The sequence below is a fragment of the Amblyomma americanum genome, chromosome 10 (genome assembly GCF_052857255.1).
Source record: "Amblyomma americanum isolate KBUSLIRL-KWMA chromosome 10, ASM5285725v1, whole genome shotgun sequence".
Taxonomy (NCBI): domain Eukaryota; kingdom Metazoa; phylum Arthropoda; class Arachnida; order Ixodida; family Ixodidae; genus Amblyomma; species Amblyomma americanum.
Window position 1 is genome coordinate 10,259,879 of NC_135506.1, and position 18,189 is coordinate 10,278,067.

Sequence of the window (18,189 nt, forward strand, 5' to 3'; positions counted from 1 at the left end):
ACGATAGTCATAAAGGCAAGTGAGCATTTCTGAGGCCGTTCACTTCATTTGCTAATCCCTTCAGAGTACTCGACTGGAGTGAAAAACGCGTTTCAAGTCCTTTTCTATGTCTTCTGGAGACAATCATATTTCAAGCATCCCGAATTAACCAAGTAAAAACAAAACTCAGGGTTCCATTTAGTTACAGCGTGATCGCTAAGACTTAAAATTTTCAACTGCCGCTGTCTTGGTGTAATCTGAGCTGACTTTTTTTTTCTTTTAGAGGTGCAGGTTGTATGTCTGACTCCGCCACAAGTTTCACATTTCTGAAAAACCTAAATTTTCACCGCAACCCTTGACATATGGCTGCCAGGGTTAACCTCTTGCGAAAGCTTTTCGTAGAGTTTTAAAGGCCGACGGAACCCTCCCCGTGTTCAACGCCAATGAGTAGTTCGCGCGCAACGCTCGGCAACGGACGCGTAACCTCGAGGTCGCGCAAGTGTATTACATAAAAAGCGCTTCTGCGGTTAGACACTGAAAAGAAATGGTTTACACATTCGCGAAGCTCGACATTTCGCGTAGAGTTCTTAGTTTGCGAGTTTTACACCAAGAATATTTCACAATGCCTTTGTACGCTACCAGAGAACAGTTGTCTAATTTGCAGAGTCCCACGCGTGCCATGCGATCCGCAAAGAATGGACGGCGCGTCGCGTTTGCGGTTTTACGCCCCAGAAACACCTCTGCATAGCATGAGTTGCGTCAGGTTTTTAAGAGTTTTGAATTGAAAGTCACGGTTTTCTTAGCACCATGAGGACTATCCAGTGTTTTCTGTAGTACTTAACGTGGCGTTGCATAGCTTTATAACTATTGCCAGAGGCAGGCTGGAATGACTGCCAATAGTAGCAGTTCTACTAACTAACTATATATATATATACTACTCATCTGATCAACACCCACTAGTATCCCCACACGAAAATTGTTTCGAGCACTCTGTGGCTTCGTGAGCATTGCAGAGGGCTTATAGATTATCGAGATGAGTAGTGAGCTCAGAATAACCTTGTGGTGTCCGCTCAAATAACACTGGGTGAACAACGAGCTAAAGGTGACTCAAGCTGCTCCTCTACACCATATATTCTCGACTTATGATTGTACTCCTGCGTGGGTACCTAAAATCTGGCATCGTTTCAGTTCTGTGCACGTCTTGTCGTTATGTTCCCTTGTCTATTTTAAAGAAAATAGATTATTGATTGATTGATTGATTGATTGATTGAGTGATTGATTGATCTGATCAAGTGATTGACTGATTGACTCACAGGCTGATTCATTGAGTTATTGATTGCGTCTGCGGTGATTCAAACGATTTGTCACGTTCTGTCATCGTTAAAGCGCGAAGAGGCAGCTCGTGATGGTTTCTCTGAACGGGATGTAACGAGGTTCTCTGCAATACCTTGTTTCATCATAATCATCGTCAGCCTGACTACGCCCAAGCAGGACGAAGACCTCTCCCATGTCTCTCCAATTTACTCTCTGCTGTTCTTTGCCAGCTGCACCCACCGTATCCCCGCAAACTTCTTAATCTCATCCGAATACTCAACTTTCTGCCGACCCCTGCTACGCTTGCCTTCTCTTCGAATCCACTCCGTTAACCACAAGGACCAGTGATTATCTTGCCTTCGAATCACATGCCCTGTCCAAGCTCATTTCTTCCTCTTGATTTCGACAAGGATTTCATTAACCCGCGTTTGTTCCCTCACCCACTATGCCCGCCTCCGGTCTCTTAACATTACACCTATCATTTTTCTTTTTTATAGATCGCTGTGTTTTCCTCAACTTAATCGGAACCATTTTCGTTAGCCTCCACTTTTCTGCCCCATATGTGAGCACCGGTAAGATACAGCTATTTTACTATTTTACACTTTTCTCTTGAGGGATACTGGGAAACTGCTATTCATGATCTGAGAGAACTTCCCCCCCATTCTTATTCTTATAGTTATTCTCCTCTCATGATTCGGATCAGCGGTCACTGCCTGCCCTTAGTAGATGTGTATCCTTACGACTTCTCTTACCTCGTTTTCCTTACCTTGGAAAACGGTCAGTCAAGAGGGAGGTTTGCCGAATTCATGAATTATTTCAAGCCACTGAACTCGACATCAAACAATGAGAGTGGCAGCTGGCTATTGTGGTGGTCTGGGTTTTTGACTAGTTCACAGAAATGTGTCATGAACTCTAGTCCGTGTATACTTAATTGTAGCTTCTGTGAATCGATTTCCGCTGAGTAACCTCAAGGCTAATCCCGCCTGTACCTCAGAGCAGCCACAGCATCAAGCCCCGTATAGTCTCGAGCATGTTTCTTTTTTCTTTGTTGATGCCTGCTTCACGGTAGTGTTTGCAGCCTTTTAGGGGACAGTGAAGTGGACGCAACCATTGGCTTATTCCGTCACTGATGAACTCGAGTACCAGGTGTGTGAAGAAAAGAATAAGATACTTGGCCGCTATTACAGAACCGCGCGAAACCACTGCAAGATGTTAGCCTTGCAAAAGGTATGAAAGTATTGAGACAGAGAGTATCGAAAAGCTTGAAAAGAGGGCTAGTAGGAAACACGATTTCTATAAGTATCGTCGAAAGTTGGTCAATATTTTTTTTTCTTTCCAGAATGAACTGAGCAGAGCGATTCCTTCTCGCAGCGTGATGGTAGAATCAAACAAAAGAAGAGGAACGAGAGAGGCCTACGACGAAGCGGAGCCGACACAGAAAATCCGCTTCATCTTTTCGTCGGAAAAGCGCAGAAGCGTTCGCGTCACTGCGTAGGCCAGGAGGTGCGGCGAGGCAGCATCTTATCGGGGATCCCGTCAAAATATGAGAGAAGTCGGAGGTGTTCTAGGGTGGCTGTACTGTGCCGTAAAAGGGACAGAAAAAAAAAACGAGCAGGAGGAAAAGAGGTAGGAAAAGGGAAGAAATGTGGAAAGCACTCTCTGCGCACATCGACCTGCCTGCGGCGAGGGCGCTTTTCACGCATGTAGAGCCTGCATGCGGAGTGCCATTGAGCGCTCCTTGCATGCTTTGCCGCTGTTGATGCGGAAGTGAGCTAGCACCCTTCAGACCTCTTCCATTTTGCACACTGCAAACATGAATTACCCTATAAGCGAGTAAAATGGAGCAAACAGCCTTATATGCGCACTCCTTTCAAGAGTCTGGGTATGCTCCTGAAGTATACTTTGATCGCTAAATATACGAAATGCTGACTACTGGCAATAGAGATGTATTCCCGCTTGAAAGCACAGTATATTGATGCATTTATCAACGGAAGGAGACCTTTAAAGGCAGCGCTGGAGGTCTAAAGGGTAAGGATACAGAAAATTGAAACCATAAATAAAATATTGCTAGCTGCCAGAACTTTGTATGTTTTGAAGAGGAGATCTGTTTGCGTTGGTGGTGGTGGTAAACGTTAACTAATTTTCAGCCATATATTAGGGTATTCTTGAATTGGCTCTTGGCCTCGTGAAGTGGCCGGCAGTCGGTTACACCCGGCGACTTCCGAAGCCCAACAGCTGCTTTTGGTCAGCTGGGTAGGAGCTGGACACCGCGACCTCACATCGCTCGAGGTCGGTGAGTTGTCAATCTGATGGCGGCTGGAACTAGAAAAATATGTAGAGTATGTGTGATGGAAATCAGCTCTTGGTGCTCCGCATAGGGTGCAATCTGAAGAGAGCAGCCCTGGGTGCATTAGTGCTGAAAGGGCGGGGAAGAGAAAGGTGCTAGATTGTAGCTGACGTCACGTCACTTGCTCTAATTGAGTGAGTGATTTGTGAGGCAGAAGATAGTGGAGTCGTTGCTCCCCGTAGCGGAGTGAAATCTCGTGGTATGTGATCATTCGGTCACGCGTGCTCTCTGGCTCGGCAACTTGTCCTGCTCGGTTGACGTACGCTCGAGAGGTGTCATGGGGGGGGGGGGGGGGGGGAAGGGGGGGGGGGGGGGGGGGCTTCGTTGCCGGGATGGTCCGCGTGCGCGAGGGCCCATATGAGTTGAATGGGCCTTTGGCGGGAGAGGGGGGGGGGGATGCGTCTGCTTTTTGGCGAATAATAATAATAATAATTGGTTTTTAGTGGAAAGGAAATGGCGCAGTACCTGTCTCATATATCGTTGGACACCTGAACCGCGCCGTAAGGGAAAGGATAAAGGAGGGAGTGAAAGAAGAGAGGAACAAATAGGTCCGTAGTGGAGGGCTCCAGAATAATTTCAACCACCTGGGGATCTTTAACGTGCACTGACATCGCACAGGACACGGGCGCCTTAGCGTTTTTCCGCCATAAAAACGCAGCCGCCGCGGTCGGGTTCGAACCCGGGAACTCCGGATCAGTAGTCGAGCGTCCTAACCACTGAGCCACCGCGGCGGGTTTTGGCGAAGTTTCTGATCGCGGTTTTGGAGTGGTGAAGGAGATCACAAGGGCAATTGCAGCTACTACGGCTTCCAGCGATGTGTGCGTTAGAACCGATGCGGCTGCTAGAGGTGAAAGATTGTGGCCGATTGCGGAAATGGCAAAGGCCGGCTGAGTGGTGCATTCCGCGGCATCTACATAGACAGCCCCCGTGTGTTGGTTGCAACGTTTATGTAGTGCCTGAGTTCTTGCTGCGGGTCGTTGCCAACCATAAGTATTCGTTATTTTTAGTGACCCTGCCCCATTAAGGAATGCCCTAGGGGACCGTTTAATCCCTTTTTCCTTCCTTATAGGTTTACTCGTATTTAGAATTTAGCGAGTCTAGTTTCATGGACCCGCATCGGTGTGATCTGTAACCTGTCCCACTACAAAACAGTGCGCAGTATTAAATTAACGAGAACTTTTCTATGCACAAAGGTGTACGCGGTAATTGTTGAAATACTATGACGACGCGCACAATAACCGTCTTAGAATAAGTCTCCGACATTTCTCTCTCTCTGAAAAGAAACAAAGAAAACATCAAAGGAACTAATAAAATAAATAAAGCCTTGTTGATTTCATTTATGGGGTTTAACACCCCAAAGCGACTCAGGCTGTGAGCGACGCCGTATTGAAGGGCTCCGGAAATTTCGACCACCTGAGGTTCTTTAACGGCTCCACTACGGCACCTCTTTCTTCCTTTCTCCTCTCAGGCCCTCCTTTATCCCTCCCCTTACGGCGCGGTTCAGGTGTCCGCTGAGATTTGAGACAGATACTGCGCCATTTCTTTTCCCCTAAAAAAACAATTTTCGATAGTTTTATTTAACGTGCACTGACATCGCACAGCACACTTGCTTCTAGTATTTCGCGTCCATCGAAAATGGGACCGCCGCGCCCGGGATCAAACCTGCGCCTTTCTAGTCAGTTGCCGAGCGCCATAACCACTGAGCCACCGCGGCGGTCAACAAAACCGTGACTGTCTCGATATTGAGGTTGAGGTTGTTGTAAGTTGCGACTTTAGCGTTGCGGGGCTTAGACAACTGTAACAGCCGACCGCTTCTTGCATAGTTCTCTGACCTAGAAGTCCTCTGTCTCTACACCAAGAGGTACCCTGAAAAGTCTCAAGCTGCGCCTATCTAGCATGTGCTGACAAGTTCAGTGTATTGAAGGATTTTTAGAATAAGCTGAGAGGCACTTCCTCCAGACAGTCCGGTTAACACCCTGGGAGTATAAACTGTGTTTTTTTGAGGGAATCGTATGGCGCCCGTATACTCACTTCATAAAATTGAGCAGGGCTCGCCTCTCAGGTAATGGTGTAAATCTCCGCACAAAGCGCCGGAGTCGCACAGCGGAGCCTATTCTCGCACTGCATGATGTAAGGATCGATCGGTTCAGCCTGAGCAGCTCACAGCGAGCATAGCGGCCATAATAAGTGTTCACATTTCTAGTGTGTGACGTACAGCCTACGCGATCGCGGCGGACGACACAATTGCGGAGGACGGGCTTCAATAAACATCTGCCGAGTTGCGATGCGACAAGAGCAGATATAACGGAAACCGCAAGAGTTTCCCGTTTTTTCGGGCCCGTCTATCGATTCTCGAGCGTTGACGACAACCACCGTCGCGCAGTGGATCCTTTTTAAAGAGGCCCCGAAAAGACTAAAATCTGAAAGGAGCTCGCCCGATTCTATTGGTATATAAGACGCGCGTAGGACGGTGTCTTTCAAGAAATGCGTCATTGCACCGTCGTTGAAAAGGACGTTTTTGCGAGGAATGACTGGTGGGTGGAAACTGCGTCATGAACACGTGTGGTGCGGCAAGTAGCTTTTGGTATTTTGAAAGAGAGTCCATCCGTTTTGTACCGCTCGGCGAGCTAATTTACACGGGAGAGAGCCTGGCTGTTCCCCACTTTTTCACTAACAATTTAGTACTGAACTATTTCTAAACGGAGATTCATTTGTCTTGGAGACCAAACAGTCGCGCGTGCAAAGAGACATAGACATACAGGGAATGTGTTTCTCAGCAGGCGACATTTGAAAAACGCCTCATTTGTATCTGAAGTCTCGTTACTAGTCGATGTCTTTCTTGTTGGTTTTTAATGCTAGGATGTTGTCCCTTTGGTTATTATGATAACCAACGAAAGACACATTGATCTTACAAGCAATGCAGTTATCCGAGGTGATTTTTGTTATATTTTAGCAGATACCTTTTTAAAAATGTGTAAGAGATTCAGTGGCGCCGTCTTTACATGTAGATTGCAACAATAAGGCGGAAATTATATGCCTGATATGGACCAAGACCTAGCCGATCAGTGAACTAAAATTAGGTAATAAACTTTTTTTGATATTTTAGGCGGTAAGGTTATATTGAGTAATTGAGCGCCATCAGAATAGAAAGTGTGGCCTGTTTTGAATTTCTTTTTTTTTACATGGCAATGTGGTTCCAAATACCTAACGTCAAAAATATACATTTGAAAGTATGAAAGTTTCAAATTTGCATTTGAAGTTTGAGGTGACTTTCCCGCAATGCCTATTTATAAAAAAGGCGTCACTCGCATTTGTCTTGCATGAAATAAAGACCTAGTGTTTGTTTTTCATGATGTAAAAGAAGTTAGCTTTATTTCGGAGAGGATACCAGGCACAGCGACCCACATTTAGGATTATGCAATGCGGAAAAGTCAACTCAACGAGCTGTCAAACTCGAATTTTTGGCGTCCAATATTTCGAACCATGTTGATGATTCACGATGTTTAAAAATCAGGCACAACTTTGATTGGGACGACGTTCTATTTCGCATTATAATCTTAACCCATGAAATCTACTATAAAATGTTTATCAGTTAATTATAGTTCATTAATAATCATTTATTGAGGTCTAGCACTTACATAACGTTCACCTTTTTGCTGAAAAATCCGCCTGTACAGACCACACCAACGAATCTATCGGAGTTTTTGAAATAAATATCTCTAGATAAAAAATTTTTGCGACGGAAATGTTTCGTGAAAATATTTCCTTAAACTACAGCTTGTTAATCTGCTTATCATACCTCCTTTTCAATATTTATTTTTATCCGAATCTGTGCGGGCTTCCCATAAAAGTAAAGCTTAGTTGTACGCTGCACTTCCCGTCATAAGGGACGCCGTAGTGAAGGCTCCGGAAATTTCGACCACCTGGGGATCTTTAACGCTCACTGACATCGCACAGCACACGGGCCTCTAGAATTTCGCCTCCACCGAAATTCGACCACCGCGGCCGGGATCTAACCCGCGTCTTTCCGGTCAGAAGCCGAGTGCCATAACCGGCTAAGTACTGAGGCCTGAAATCTAGGGTTTTATAGACGACATGGATAAGAATTATCTGTTGGCAAATAATCGTACATGCACGAGACAAAACGAGACTGCCCTTTTCTTTTATGCGTGCTCTTTTATTGCCAATGTTCGTTTTAGACCTACTGAAGACGGTGGTATGAGAGAGTTATTTTTTCCTTATTGGTACCAAACGAGGGGACAATTTCAGAATGGTTAGAAAACTTCCGGCTTCAATTTTCGGCTTCAATTCTTGGCTTCAATTTTCGGCTTCAATTTTCGGCTTCACCTTTCGGCCTCAACTTTCGGCTTCAATTTCCAGCTTCAATTCTTGGCTTCAATTCTAGGCTTCAATTCTCGGCTTCAATTCTCGGCTTCAGTTTTCAGCTTCAGTTTTTCGCTTGAGTTTCTGCATAACCTACAGCTTCAATTGTGACATCCGCTTCGCAGGGTTTCGGGACGCTGGTCGCTTGAGTTTGGCAAGACTAGGACTATAAAGCAATCTGCATCTAAATGAACCTGATTAACAATTGAGAACATTCTAATTCTGAAGCGTTACAGCAGCGCACGAATACCAGAGCGCATAAGGTGTGCACCACACTCATTAGGTTCCACATGGCGGTGACGGCAACAATAAAAAAAAAAGCCGGGAAAACAAAGGCCTCGAGCGTCAACGGGCATCTTAAGCCCGTTTTAATACTGAGGTTTCCTCGTTTTCTATGCGAATGAACGCACTGCTTGTTGCCTGGATTGCATGTTTTGACATGGTGCTTCTCAAAGTGGGTTTAGTGTGTTTGTGTATCCGTGCGTTTGCCTGCGCCAGGCGCAAAACTCGGCAAGAACGGGTTTCGCTGCGCTGAACGACATCAGTGCCTAATGAAGACACAGCATGAATTCCTGCACCAGTCCTCTTCTCATAGTCTCCTCATCGCAACACAGCCCGTCTGAACTCGAGTGCATAATTTCGACGCCTCGGTTCTTTTACAGCGCCTTTCTACTTGCTCCTCTAAGCCACCTACTTTGCACAAAGCATAGCGCGAGAGAGCTCGAACGCTATTGCGTCATTGGTCTCGTCATAACCACGTCACTGTTAGCGAACATTTCCCCTCCAGTAAAAGCCTAATGATCCGATCGACTGCAGTGCTTGTGTGCTGTGCAATGTCAGGAACACCAGGTGTTCTAATTTAGTCTGAAGTGCTGATCCACAACAGCGCCTCTGTCTGTTCACCTCCTTTCAGCACCTTCTAGCCTTTTACGGCCATCACACCTTTCGCTGTGGCTCAGTGGTTAGTGTGCGCGGCTACTGAGCCGGAGTACCCGGGTTCGAACCCGGCCGCGGCGGCCGCATTTCGAAAGAGGTGACACGCAAAGGGCGCCCGTGTGCTGTGCGATGTCAGTGCACGTTAAAGATGTCCAGGTGGTCGAAATTGTTCCGGAGCCCTCCACTACAGCACCTCTTCTTCCTTTATTCTTTCATTCCCTCCTTTATCCCTTCCCTTACGGCGCGGTTCAGGTGTCCAACAATATGAGACAGATACTGCGGCATTTCCTTTCCCCATACACCAATTATTATTATTATATTATTTCTTCACTATGGTCGGCCACATCCGGTGCTGTGGCCTGGGTAGCCTTGAAGAGGACACTTGATCTATGCCATGAATTAGATAAGTAATTTGTGGTTTTTAAGAAAGGAAATGGCGTAGAAACTGTCTCACTTCTCAGTGGACACCTCAACCATGCCGCGAGGGAAGGGAGAAAAGCTGGAGTGAAAGAAGAAATTGAGAAAGAGGTCAACATGAAAAGAAAAAGCACACAGCGAAATTGGGAGGAGAGAAAGAAGCAACATTCCCGGCATGGTAGGAAGCGTGCAACATTGATTCCGACACGGAAGGCAGGAAACTAATAAGAGCATGTTTCAAAACTGCTCTGACGAAGTCAGTGCTCGTTAAAGATCCCAGGGTGGTTGAGATTATTCCGGAGCCCTCCACTGCGGCACCTAATAATAATTGGTTTTTTGGGGAAAGGAAATGGCGCAGTATGTGTCTCATATATCATTGGACACCTGAACAGCGCCATAAGGGAAGGGGAAAGGAGGGAGTGAAAGAAGACAAGGAAGAAAGAGGTGTCGTAGTGGAGGGCTCCGGAATAATTTCGACCACCTGGGGATCTTTAACGTGCACTGACATTGCAAAGCACACGGGCGCCTTAGCGTTATTCCTCCATAAAAACGCAGTCGCCTCGCCTCTTTCTGCCTTTCCTCTCTTAGTCCCTCCTTTATCCCTTCCCTTACGGAGCGGTGCAGTTGTCCGCCGATATGTGAGACAGGTACTGCGCCATTTCTTTTCCTGAAAACCCAAAACTAAATTTTCAGTTTTGACGAAGACGTCGTGACGGACACAACCTTCTGTCACGAAACTGGCCGGCCATTAACCGCTCGCTACCCATTGGCGGGAAAGAGACGACACATAAAGCGTCAAAAACAAAAAAATAGTGGTGGTTCGAATAACTCTTCAACATAATCTATTTCAACACAAAATGACTCTTAAAGCCTGTGCCTTACCAAATGGCTTATGCAAGCCTCAAGGTCTCCACGGAACCGCACTTAACAACGTGCTGGTAATGAGCGCCTTTCACCACAACCCTGAAAAATGCAGTCCTTTTATGCATATAGCATTCGTGTTTGTGGCGCAGTTCAACTTCTGGAGGTACTGAGTACGAATGAGCCAGATACCACGGTTGAGGTCATTCAGCAAGCTTTGAGATGGAGGCAGTGCATTAGGTGGAGGCGCTCTCAAAATCCTCCTAGAACTGTTCGAGGCCAGCATGGTGCTTGTGAGTGCTCGGCTATACTGTTACGGGGAAGAGTGCACTATGCACTGAAACCGGGGAGAAACTGTGCAGCGGGATAGAAGCCACAGATAGCGCCAGTAAATAAGAATCCTTTTTTCGCTGAAAGGCTCATAAGTAGCGAATGTCCGCGCGGCTCAAACCTTGTCGCGCGCTGTACAACTGGGATAACCAATGGCGCTCTTCGTAATTGGTCGCGTCTCTAGCCAATCATAGGCCGGTAGCACTACGCTAACAATTCCTGTGAACTAAGTATCCAGGCCTAGTAAGATTTGCAGTACCTCTCTAGGCGCGTTAAACGCAGAACTGCCTTCTGTTGGCTTGAATATGCGTGCTTACCAATTGCGATACAGATGGTACGATGGCTAAGAGAACGACCAACCACGAGGAAATGCTACCTAGTTTGAAACAGCTACAGATATCGCAGTTCATTCCATGAAGCTGGCTTGAAAAGACAAGAATATCTATCGGCCTGGTGTCATCTGTCACAATGCCGCTGTTTTCTGAAGTCCTTACAGAGATGGTCGTGCCGGGACGACAAGGAATCGCGAAACGCTAAAGAAAATGCTCTCCCTAGAACGAGAACCTTTAAGAGCAAGTTCTTGTTCGAGTAGCAAGCAAAAATTTTTGTTGTCGCGACGAGAAACGTTTTTTGTCGTGTTTTTCGCTGTCCCATGCCTGTAGCACGTAAACCTCGCGCAAAATTTGTTGAAGCCACCTGCTGCCTTCGTCATACTGCACTGATTTAAGTACGAGTTCTAAGCGTATTTCGGAGAATTCATTTAGGGCTTTCCGCATGGCGAAGTACAAAGTGGCGGTGTGGTTAAAGCTTGGCTGCCGCGATGAAACGTTTCGACAGAGGCTCCTAAAGAGCTCCCAAGAAACCTTTTAGTGGAATTCGTAAAAGGCTCCTCGCGCTTCGCTGCCGACCTGCGGTCTGGTTTCGTGGGCTTTGAATAAAGACTCCTTCGTGGGCAGGCCGAAATTTTTCTAACTCTCGCTTATGCAAAGTTTCGGCCCGTCATTCCCACCGGTTTCTTTGTAAGTGAGCGGCGTTTGGGCAAACTTAGGCTTTCTATCACAAACAGCCGAGCCTCGCTAAGTAGTTTCTTGCCTGAGTACCCAATTTAGTACGCTGAATCTAGTCACAAAGAAAACGAAATAAAATTTAAATTAACTGGTATACTGACTGATATTTATTAGTCTTCAGAACATTTTCGTTGAGAATTCAGGAACCAAAGGTAAAGCCTCCTTAAAATATTCGAAATATTCATCTAGAATGATGGTAACATTATCATTTACTTTTCGAACCTGAAAACAAAGGATTTGCGGTTTGCTGTAGAGGTTCATGTCACTTGCAGCTATTGCTGATAGCTCTTGAGTCTATTAATTTGCACTGCTTTCCATAATTCATCGGGCGGGCCGCGTTTCTAAACATGGCACGTCTTCCTTTATTATGTTGGCCGTTATGCACGCCTCGCTAAAGTATGCGGCTCTTGCCAAGAAAAACCTTCTACGTCATTCTTAGACGCCGCGGAAATTGAGGCCAGCGCACCTAACACGCAAAGAAACAAAAATTGAAAAAGAAATCAGCGCAGTTCCTTCGTTGGTGAAATATTACTGCCCAATGAAAAAAAAAGCCGATTATAAAATGTAATTCTCATGCGCGATAATACGTGAGACGTACCAGATGAATGCTTGTGGTTTAATGCGCGGTCTGACCAGTTGCAAAGAATGCCACAGCTTTACTAAAACGATTGTGCAAACTTTCATTTCCAGGTAGGCAGAGTGGATTGGGACGCAAAAGAAGAAAATAATCAACGTGGCTAAAGAAAAGAATTATAATTTTTTCTGACATTAGCTTCATGTTTCGCTAAAGTGGATCTCCACTTTCGGTCTTAAGTTTCTCAGCTCTACAAATGGTAAATATTGACTGCCTGGTTTTCACTTCGACACATCCACCCTTCTAATAAAGAATTCCCTTCTAAAGTCTATGCCCCCTGCACCCCTGGTCATGCTCTTGTTAAATCACTAAAATGTGTACTTTCACACTCAGACGAAGTCTGACTTTACCGGTAAAATCTTTTCTCAAAATCTCTACGCCGACTTGTTTGATGCTTTGCAAAAAGCGACCTTTTTTTTTTTACTTTGGCAGTTGGTTAACATGCATTCTAGATAGTAACAGGTCAATGCGAAAGGCAAAAAAAAATCGAGGAAAAGCGCTAAACTTGTCGTTCCTAGTGTGTCTTGTATCTTCACGTGCTGTTGTCACAATGCATGTTAACCATTTAGGAGAGCAGAAAGTTGGGCTAGTTGGTTGATATGCCTACGCAAGAAGTTGGCGCCGAACAACGAGGAGAAAGCGCTCGTCTTTGTTTGTCTCGCTTGTCCTCGTTGTTCCGCGCCAACTTCTTCAGTATGCATATCAACCAACTAGCCCAACTTTCTACTCTTATCATACCAGCCCGTATACATATTTCTCTCGCGCAAAAATAACGTGATAATAATTTATTACTATTTTGTAATTGTCCACTTACCCTGAGTGGGCTCGAACTGACCGCTGCAATTAGCTACATTTCAAATGAAGCAATTTATATTGTAATCACCCGGCATTGTGGCTCAGTGGTTAGGGCGCTCGGCTATTGATCCAGAGTTCCTGGGTCTGAACCCGACCACTGCGGTTGAGTTTCGATGGAGGCGAAACGCTAAGGCGCCCGTGTGCTGTGCGATGTCAGTGCACGTTAAAGATCCCCAGGTGGTCGAAGCTATTCCGGAGCCCTCCATTACGGCACCTCTTTCTTCCTTTCTTCTTTCACTCCCTGCTTTATCCCTTCCTTTACGGCGCGGTTCAGGTGTCCGCCGTTATGTGAGACGGATACTGCGCCATTTCCTTTGCCCAAAAACCAATTTATTTATTTATATTGTAATCGGTTGCTTCTTTTCTATAACGCGTAAAAGAGCGGTCTTGAACGACCTCATGTGTACAAGGTGGCCGTAAGTGTTCCGGAACATAATTTGCATAGTTTGACTGAGTAATGCACATTTTTCGAGGGACGAGGAACCACGTGCCAATGCACATTCGCCGCCCTCACCAGTAGGTCGGTGTCGCTGCACTTTTCAGTGAACTCCAGGCCAGCCAGCTTCCATGTTCCCCGCTTGTTGACGATCACCGACTGAGGACACAGGTTCCGATGAATGAGCTTGCACGAGTAGTGGAGGAACGACAGCGCCTCCGTCAGCTGCGCAGGCAGAGAACACAAGTAGACGCACTAGCAGCGGATTAAAGGAATCCAAAGAGCCAGACCACACTGCACGGTGATTGATCACTACAGATCACGCCATACTCAGTAGACAAGAAACCGAGTCGGTGAAAGCAAGAAAAGAAAAACGAAATGGTGTTTCCTAATGCTGATGAGCAGAATTTTATTGGGAAATAATTTCAGAACAAAATTTGATAGCAACTACACGAAAAGGCACATATATGCAGCCAGTGGGACCCAAACCTACGCGCTCCGCATGTCGCGTGCAGTGCTTTGCCTTCTTCTTTCGAAGGTACTCTTATTTTGTATTACGTGTGTGCATATATATATATATATATATTTCCCTTAACTTGGCTGCTAATATATATATATATATAAGACCGCACCGCGGTCGAAACGTTGATAAATAAAAGTGTCTTTGTAGAAGTGCCCACTTCTCTTATATATATATATATATATATATATATATATATATATATATATATATATATATATATATATATATATATATATATATATATATATATATATATATATATATATATATATTAGCAGACAAGTTAAGGGAAATGGGGGCTCGTTTTGACAAATACATGAAAGAAGCCAACAGTCACCGAAACCAAGGTGCATTGGGGAATGTTATCTTTTTTTTTAATTTATAGTGCGGATTAGTGGGAGACAAATACTTGAATTAAGCTTTGATTTTTAAAGAAAACTAGGTTCGTTTACACGCAATAAACATAAATACCCACGAGAGCAGCAGATTGGACAGCCGTCGCCGTAGCTCAGTTGGTAAGAGCACCGGACGCGATATTCGGAGGTCATGGGTTCGGATCCCACCGGCGGCATGGTTGTTCTTTCTGCTGCTTTATAACTAGTTTTCTTTAAAAATCAATGCTTAATTCAAGTATTTGTCTCCCACTAATCCGCACTATAAATTAAAGAAAAAGATAACATTCCCCAATGCACCTTGGTTTCGGTGACTGTTGGCTTCTTTCATGTATATATATATATATATATATATATATATATATATATATATATATAAAGGCTACAAACAGCCTGCACGCAGCCACGTCCACCAGCCGTATATATATATATATATATATATATATATATATATATATATATATATATATATATATATATATATATATATATATATATATATATATATATATATATATATATATATATATATATATATATATATATATATATATATATATATATATATATATAAAGGCTACAAACAGCCTGCACGCAGCCACGTCCACCAGCCGTTGATGTGAGAACACGTGGCTTCGACGCGAGCTGCCTACGGCTGTACGCCAGTTTTCCCAAACCGGGCTCAATCGCTCTATGCCTGGCGTTCAGGTGTCCTGGTATTGTGCGTATGGTTATACAGCACAGTTGTTTTGATCCTCACGTGGCAGAGGTGGATTTTAATAGCGAAAAAGAAATATGAGGACGAAGGAAAAACAAAGAAAGGCAAACAATCAAAAGTGTGCTCAAGCAGTTTGATCATAATGAAGTTAGAGTGAATGAAGTTACGCTGTCTCACCCGGAAAAGAGAAGTAACAAGGTGGGCGGAAAGATAAACAAGAAAAAAGCGACGCGTTCTGGATTTGCTCCAGTAAGGAACCACCGTGCTCAGGTTGCGAAGAGGCAACAAACACGTAACTCAGGCAAACAAGGGAGAAGAAAGAGCCACCAAAATATCGACAAGCAAAGAAAACGGCCTGATCAGGAACGGCAAGACTGAAGAGAGACAATGTTTAAGACGCGTCGCGCCATTTTTCTTTAGCGGCTCATTTAAATCTCATCTGGGATGCGAGGAGCTCGTCGCGCGCCGAGCGCCACTCCCCATGCACATCGCTCTATTCCAGAACAGATTTCAGCCAGGCACGTCACGCCTGATAGCAGAAATAACGAGAAGAGAAAAACACGACTGTTTTCGCGAAATGGGAGGAGGGGCATCAGGAACAGATGCGCTGCTGTCACGCCAAACTTTATTGCGAGTCCGGCTACAAAGCGGCGGATGGCTTACTTTACTCCACAGCCTTTGATCGGTTCTTTTATCAAACAGTCTCGTATTTTCCGTTATTCTTCTTGCGAATTTCTAAACAGCGGTGCCTGTGCATTATTTGACTCCCTAGTGTCAGGGTGGTGAGTCAGAAGCCGTTGGTTCAGTCTTTGCATTAAGCGTTTCTTTACTCAAGATTGATTTGGGATGTCTACGACATTCTTACCTTCCTGTGCTTTGAAATGAATGAATGAATGAATGAATGAAAGAATGAATGAATGAATGAATGAATGCAATAATGAATGAATTGACTCAACTTGCACTGTTTCTGACGTTTATTGCGCTATGCTTGTAACGCGAAGTATATTCAAAGGTGTGCATGCTCATACGAAATATATGATACTCCTTAAAAGGTTAGCGGACGGATGTCGTCGTGTGCGCCGGATTTAACGCGTGTATAATTCCTTTATAACTTGCCTATACCTCGTGTAGCGCTCATATCCCTAAAGCCTTGCTGAGGCTTTCTACATAGACCCCATTTTCAAGCCGTGCTTTCCACCATTGGTTTCGATGGGAGGGAATTGCTTAGCCAGGAAATCGTCATCGTGTTCTAAATAGTCGCTCCCGGAAAAGGTAAGCACAATATTTTATATATTTTACTCAGCCGCAAGGTGATAGTGAAGAATATTTGCCGTGCGATTCCATTAGCCGAAATTTTCGATTTCAATTTTCGATTTCCGATTCAGAAGGTGTTCACAAATACCAGCCAGTTGAAGTAAGTCCGTCGACAGACTTTCAATTCGAGCTAATCATTCAAAACCAGTTGCCTTAAAACGTTGTACAAAATTTGAAAGTACAGTTTTTCTCTGTTGCAGTGGTATCATGACAACGTTCGCCATGTGAACATCCTTCTGCGCATTTATGGGAGGTTAGGATCGTTGGCGTCTATGAAGAAGCGGCTAGAGCCTGCAGATGAAACGAAGAGGAGGAGGAGAAAACAATTTATTTAAATCCTGCTTTGGCCACTCCCTCGTAGTGGGTATGTGCCATGTTTATTTGAGGCCAACCAACAAACCACAAAGTACCAGTGAAAACAGTGCTTAGTCCGCTAACGCCCGTAGTTCATCCTGCGATCCCGACAGAAGCCAAGCACTCTAGGAGAAAGGGGAAGGCAAGGGAAATAAGGAGAGAGCATGGCAGGGTTACAGGAGTACAAAATGTGTTCTGCATCTGCTCCGATATCCAGACAGTTGAGGCAGTGAGCTCTGTCACGCCATCCAAAGTTGCTGAGGTATAAGGAGAGTGCTAGAGTTGAATCTTGAGAAGCACTTGTGCTTGTTTCGTGTTGAGCGACGGCTTGAGTTTAGGTAGGATTGTGCGGTTTTTTCTGATGTTCTGGTAGTGTTAAGCTATTTTCTGCTTGTATGTTTCGCAGTCTTCCGTTGTCATCAAATTTGGCGAGGTGATCAAGAGAAAGCGAATATCAGCACACAGAGCTGCGTGTAGTTGAGCAATATCTAGAACGCAAGCCCCTATTAGTTATCGCGAATATTTGATTGTATTTTCTTACTTCGCGCAGTTCATCACTGTTCATCAGGTTTGATGTTTCATCAGGTTTATAATAGGCTTGGAATAGTTTCTGTAATTAACTGCCGTTTTGGTCACGTTTCGGGTTAGGGAAATAGCCAGATCTAATAATGATGCGCGAATATTCTTGTGCAAGTAAACTGTCACAGATAGGAAACATATTCTAGACGTCCTTACAACCGCGTTTCTTCTCGTCAGACCGAGAGGCAAGCGTGCATTACTTTTACTTCAATAAAATTATTAACCAGAACATACTTTGTGAACTAGTCGACGGAAACTTTTGCCAACAGGAGGGGGGGGGGGGGGGGAGGGGGTATTAGGGACGATTCACAGATGCGCATTTAGCACACTGGAACCTTTGCCGTCGGACTCTTTAAGTTCTAATTCAAGATTGACGAAAAAAACACCAGTTCACCAGCTTTCCCGTACCGTTTCCGGAAATCTTTCACTTTCGCTGCGCGGAAGAGCTGTCACAATAGATCACTTCACAGCTCGCACGCTCTTCTCTGCTTCTTGTGCTGTCTTTTAACAGCGCAGCTCTCTCTTCGTTCCTAATGCCCCGAATAGTCATTTACGCTGCGGGCGTAAATCGTCTCACAGACCCTGGCACCAGCGCTCACCGCCAACGCTCCCTTAAATTGCATTCCACGAGTCATCCAAACACCCGCCTGACGTTCCAGCAATGGAGGAACTGGGGACGTATGGAACTTCGTCGAGATAACGAACAAATGGGAAGCGAGCGCAGAAGCAGGCCAAGAAGCGGCTCTGAGC

General features: G+C 45.0%; 1 protein-coding gene across 1 annotated transcript in view; it reads right to left on the reverse strand.

Annotated features, from left to right (window-relative positions):
- The window catches only part of bma (SCY1-like protein bma), a 183,341-nt gene that overhangs the window by 59,153 nt on the left and 105,999 nt on the right, over nt 1–18,189 (reverse strand). The window contains exon 6 of the mRNA XM_077640381.1: nt 13,638–13,784. Within this exon, the coding sequence (XP_077496507.1) occupies nt 13,638–13,784 (147 nt within the window). The remainder of the gene's footprint in view (nt 1–13,637; nt 13,785–18,189) is intronic.